At 50.6% G+C, this 4,195-nt stretch overlaps 1 protein-coding gene across 1 annotated transcript; it reads right to left on the reverse strand.

The window, feature by feature from the left end:
• Positions 1–1,115: 1,115 nt before the first annotated feature.
• Positions 1,116–3,685, reverse strand: RAP2B (RAP2B, member of RAS oncogene family). Its single transcript, XM_022582808.3, has one exon. It carries the CDS (start codon positions 3,138–3,140, stop codon positions 2,589–2,591), a length of 552 nt encoding a protein of 183 aa, XP_022438516.1. The 5' UTR covers positions 3,141–3,685; the 3' UTR covers positions 1,116–2,588.
• Positions 3,686–4,195: the final 510 nt, after the last annotated feature.

Raw genomic sequence — 4,195 nt, forward strand, 5'->3', positions numbered from 1 at the left:
TCTTTGCAAAGCCTAAGTTTGAATAGTTTCTCCTAATTTCTATATTTAGCATATATACATTGCCTTCTGAGTTTGATACTAAACTTAAGTGAGATCAAGAGTGAAAAAACCGGCCTTAGAACCAAACCCAGGCAGAATTCCCTATTCCTCCTCCGTGCTGGAATTCTGAGATGTCACCTGGGCAACGGACACAATATTTTAAGGCAAGATATGTTAATACAGCTTTAAAAAAACCTGTGGCCTGTAATTTCTTTTGGCTTCCTCAACAGAATAAATCCCTTTGTCAAAAGACCCTTCAAAAGACTTCATCTACACTTCATGGACCTAAGATATATCAAGTGCTCTTGATATATACAGTTATACACCTTCTTTTATTCTATGGAGATTATATTAGTAAAGTGGCCCTTAGGAAAAATAAAATACAAAATCAAAAGCTCACACTGCCTCCTGCTGTTAGAAGGAAAATTTCATGAGGTCAAAATGGTCCACAAACTGCACAGTGTAATGAGAGCAAGAGGCTTGTCTTAGTTTTTTTTCTCTTCTTTTGTAATCTAATGATCTATTTCCTAATCAAAGCCTCAAAAGGGTTGAGATACTGTCCACAACCCATACAAATGTACTGCAGAAAACACTACAAGGTATGACTTCAGAATTGAAAATCATCTTCCCCAAACATGCTTTCAACTGGATAGGTGTTTTAAACAAAACAAAACAAAACTAAAGAAGAATAAAGGAAGAAAGAAAAAAGAAAATTAAAAGCACTACCCTGTCTGACCAGGTGGATGGTTACTCTCCCAGATCTAAGGCAGTCTTAGCAGTTGGTTTCTCCCCTTCCTAGAGAAATAAACTGCTCCAAGTCAGCAGAACAGATTCAATATCCAGCTCATCTTATAGTCAGAAGGTTATCACCATACCCCAGGGCTTCCTAGACCTTGATGATTTTTTTCCATTATTTAAGGAGTTGGGAGTAATGTCACCCAACTTGTCACTGAGACACTTCTCTCTTCAAAATTCAACAAACCACTCTTGAGGGCACCATGTACCTGCCCCTGTCCACCTCAATCATGATACTGTATTAAATCACTGAATATGAAACACAGAAACACAAACAATAGTTTGGATTTGTTTCTTTAAAAATGATGTTTGTATTAAAAATCTTAAAATGAAGAGACAATGATTAAACGTGTGTCTGGAATTAGAAATTACAAATTGTTAGAATTCTCTCAGTACATCACAACAGTAAAATTTTGCTCTTTGCTTCTGGAGGAACACCCTATAACAGAAAACCAAACATTAAAAAAAAATTATATAAAAGGGGAGCTAAATACCTGAACATTGAAACAAAAGGAAGCAAAAAATTTAAAAAAGGAAAAAAAAAAACCATTGCAAGACAAGTAAATTACATTTTAAAGGAAATAATAAAAGAAATTCACCAAACAACAGGTCCTATTGTCCTGGCTCCTTCAGGAAGATTACTGAAAGGAAACTGGGAAGTGGTTTGGGGGGAATAGCAGATTCTGGGATCTGGTGGGAAGTTCACAGGTTGGCACCGGCTGGAACAGCTGAGTTTTGAAGGCACTCTGCAGACACAGGGGTGCTGGGGGCCCTGAATCACACTTATGAAGTCCTTGTACTGTATTTTAAAGAGCTAGTCATCAACACCTTGTTACTGCCAACCAATAAGAACAAAAAAGCTAAATCTAAAAAACCAAACAAACACACACACAACAGTACACACAAAAATGTGCAGATCTGTAACATTTTTTTCACAGCTGATTAAAAAAAAAAAATACTACCGTTCTCCCCCAGACTCCCCTTTGATACAGTAGGTAAACAAAATAGATTTTTTTTTTTTCCACAAATATCAGCAGACACTTTCTGGCACCCCACACTGTATTGGCATCAGTGTTAACAGTCCCAGTTCAGATGTGCAATACTTCAGATTGGATATACTGTAACAAGAATCCAACTTTGCATAGACATCCTCAGAATCGCAGTCACGGGGTTGCCCTTCCAAGCTGGCAGAAAAGGAACCCGATCTTAATTTCCAGCTACTCCTGGAAAACAAGGAAAAAACAAAAGTTTCTTCCTCTCATCCTGCTCCTTCATTTGGTTCTCCCGGACTTCCTTCCGTGCATTTAAAACTTGGAACTAGAAAAACGGTTGTTGAAAAAAAAAAAAAAAAAAAAAAGAATTCCCCCTTTTCCACCTTCTCCCCATCCTCTTCCTCCCCCACCCCATTTTTTTTCCAGGCTGAAACTTTCGCTTGCCGGTGTCAAGCTGCCATACTGCGCCGCAACGGCTGCTTCAATGGGGAAATATGCGTCAACCAAAATCAATGAGAAACGTACATGCTGCAAAGAGCCACATTTCCACAGGGTCTCGGATGGTCATGACGGGACACCCCCTCGGACACGGGGCAGAGGAAGGGGACGCGGCCACGGCGGCCAGCCGGGCTCCCGGGACACCTCGGCTGATGCAAAGTCGTCTCCAATCTCAAAGCAAGAAGAGAAATCACATTTAGAAGAATCGGGTGCGTTTGGCTTTTGTGCGCAGAGCGCGGCCGGCGCGCGGTAGCCGCGGGCGCCTCAGAGGATCACGCAGGCCGAGCAGCAGCCCTCGTCGCCGTTGGGCTGAGCCGCGTAGTTCATCTGCCTCACGATCTCGGCGAACAGCTCGTCCACCGAGGCTTTGTTTTTGGCCGACGTCTCCATGAAGGGGCAGCTCCACTCCTCGGCCAGGGCCTTGCCCTCGCCGAACGAAACCTCGCGCTCGCCGTCCAGGTCCACCTTGTTGCCCACCAGGATCATGGGCACGCGCTCGTACCGCTTCACGCGGATGATCTGGTCCCGCATGGGCTTGATGTCCTGGAAGCTCTGCTGGTTAACAAGGCTGTAGACGAGGATGAAGCCCTGGCCATTCTTGATGTACAGGTCCCGCATGGACGCGAACTGCTCCGTGCCCGCCGTGTCCAGAATCTCCAGCACCGACGGCGACGAGTCCACCTCAATCTCTTTGCGGTAGAAGTCCTCGATGGTGGGGTCGTACTTCTCGATGAAGGAGCCGGTCACGAACTGCACGGTGAGCGCGGACTTGCCCACGCCGCCCGAGCCCAGCACCACCACTTTGTACTCTCTCATGGCTCCGTCGGCGCTCTTGCCGCGCCAGCCGCGGCCCCGTCGGGGCTGCACGCCGGAGGAAGGCTGGGCTTGGCGGCTGGACTTCTCCCCGTCCTCAGCTCCGCAGGAAAAACTAAGGAGAGGATGGCAGAGGAGCGCAAGGCGCGGAAACCACCAAGCGGGGACCGGGGGCCGACCTGCGGCGGCAGCGCGTCCCTGCGGCGCGGGTCCGGGGCCCCGCAGCAGCCCACGGCGGCAGCGGCAGCCTGGGCGGCGGAGCGGGAGGACAATGCCGGCAGCCGGTGCGAGGCAAGGACTGCAGCTTCTCGCCGCGGCAGCCCAGGAAGGCGAGAAGGCGGCGACGGCGGGCTGCGGAGGCGGCTGCTAATTGCGCGCCGGGCCGGGACGCGCGTGGCATGAGTCCCCGCAGATCGTGCGCCCACCGCCGCGGCCCATCGAGCTCTCTCCCGCAGCCTCCGCGGGGCGAGGGCTTCCTACTCGCCGCGCGCAGCCCAGCTCTCCCCGCCCCGGCGAGCATGCCCAGTGCGCCGCCGCCGGCCGCGCCCGCCGGATCCCACGCTCCTGGTTTTCCGGAGGGCCGGGCGGGGGTGGGGCTGTGGGTGGGGCTCGAGATTTGATTCAGGACTAGCGGATTCGCGATAGGCGCTAGTCTAGGAGCTGGAGAAGAAATGTGTGTGGGAGGGGGGGAAGGTGTGTGTGGGTGTTAAGAGACCGGCTGGGAGAGCGCCAGTGGGAGGACGAAGACCGCCTTCTTTTCGCGGCTTTGGGGTTAGTGCATAGGGGTCCCGGCTCTGAGAGAAGAGAGTGGGCGCGGCGGGCCACCCCGGTGTTGGGGTGGGCTGGCCTCTTGCCACCTCCCTTTATCCAAAGCTCGTGGACTCCACTCCCCGGCCTGCCGGCTGGTGTGCATCCCGGGACCGAGACCCAAAGGACATTTGGGGGTATGACTGGCAGGCGGAGCATCTTCCCCCACTCAAGGCGCGGCCCTTTCTACCCGGCCTTCTCTGGCCGACTCTTCTCGTACTTCATCCCTCAGACAAAGAAAAGAGGAACAC

This window comes from Delphinapterus leucas, chromosome 4 (genome assembly GCF_059928025.1).
Source record: "Delphinapterus leucas isolate spDelLeu-1000000601 "Yukka" chromosome 4, BTC_Dleu_Yukka2, whole genome shotgun sequence".
Taxonomy (NCBI): Eukaryota; Metazoa; Chordata; class Mammalia; order Artiodactyla; family Monodontidae; genus Delphinapterus; species Delphinapterus leucas.

Excerpts from the sequence above, each read along its gene's own strand:
- RAP2B (XM_022582808.3), bottom strand. The coding sequence starts at position 3,140 with ATGAGAGAGTACAAAGTGGTGGTGCTGGGCTCGGGCGGCGTGGGCAAG.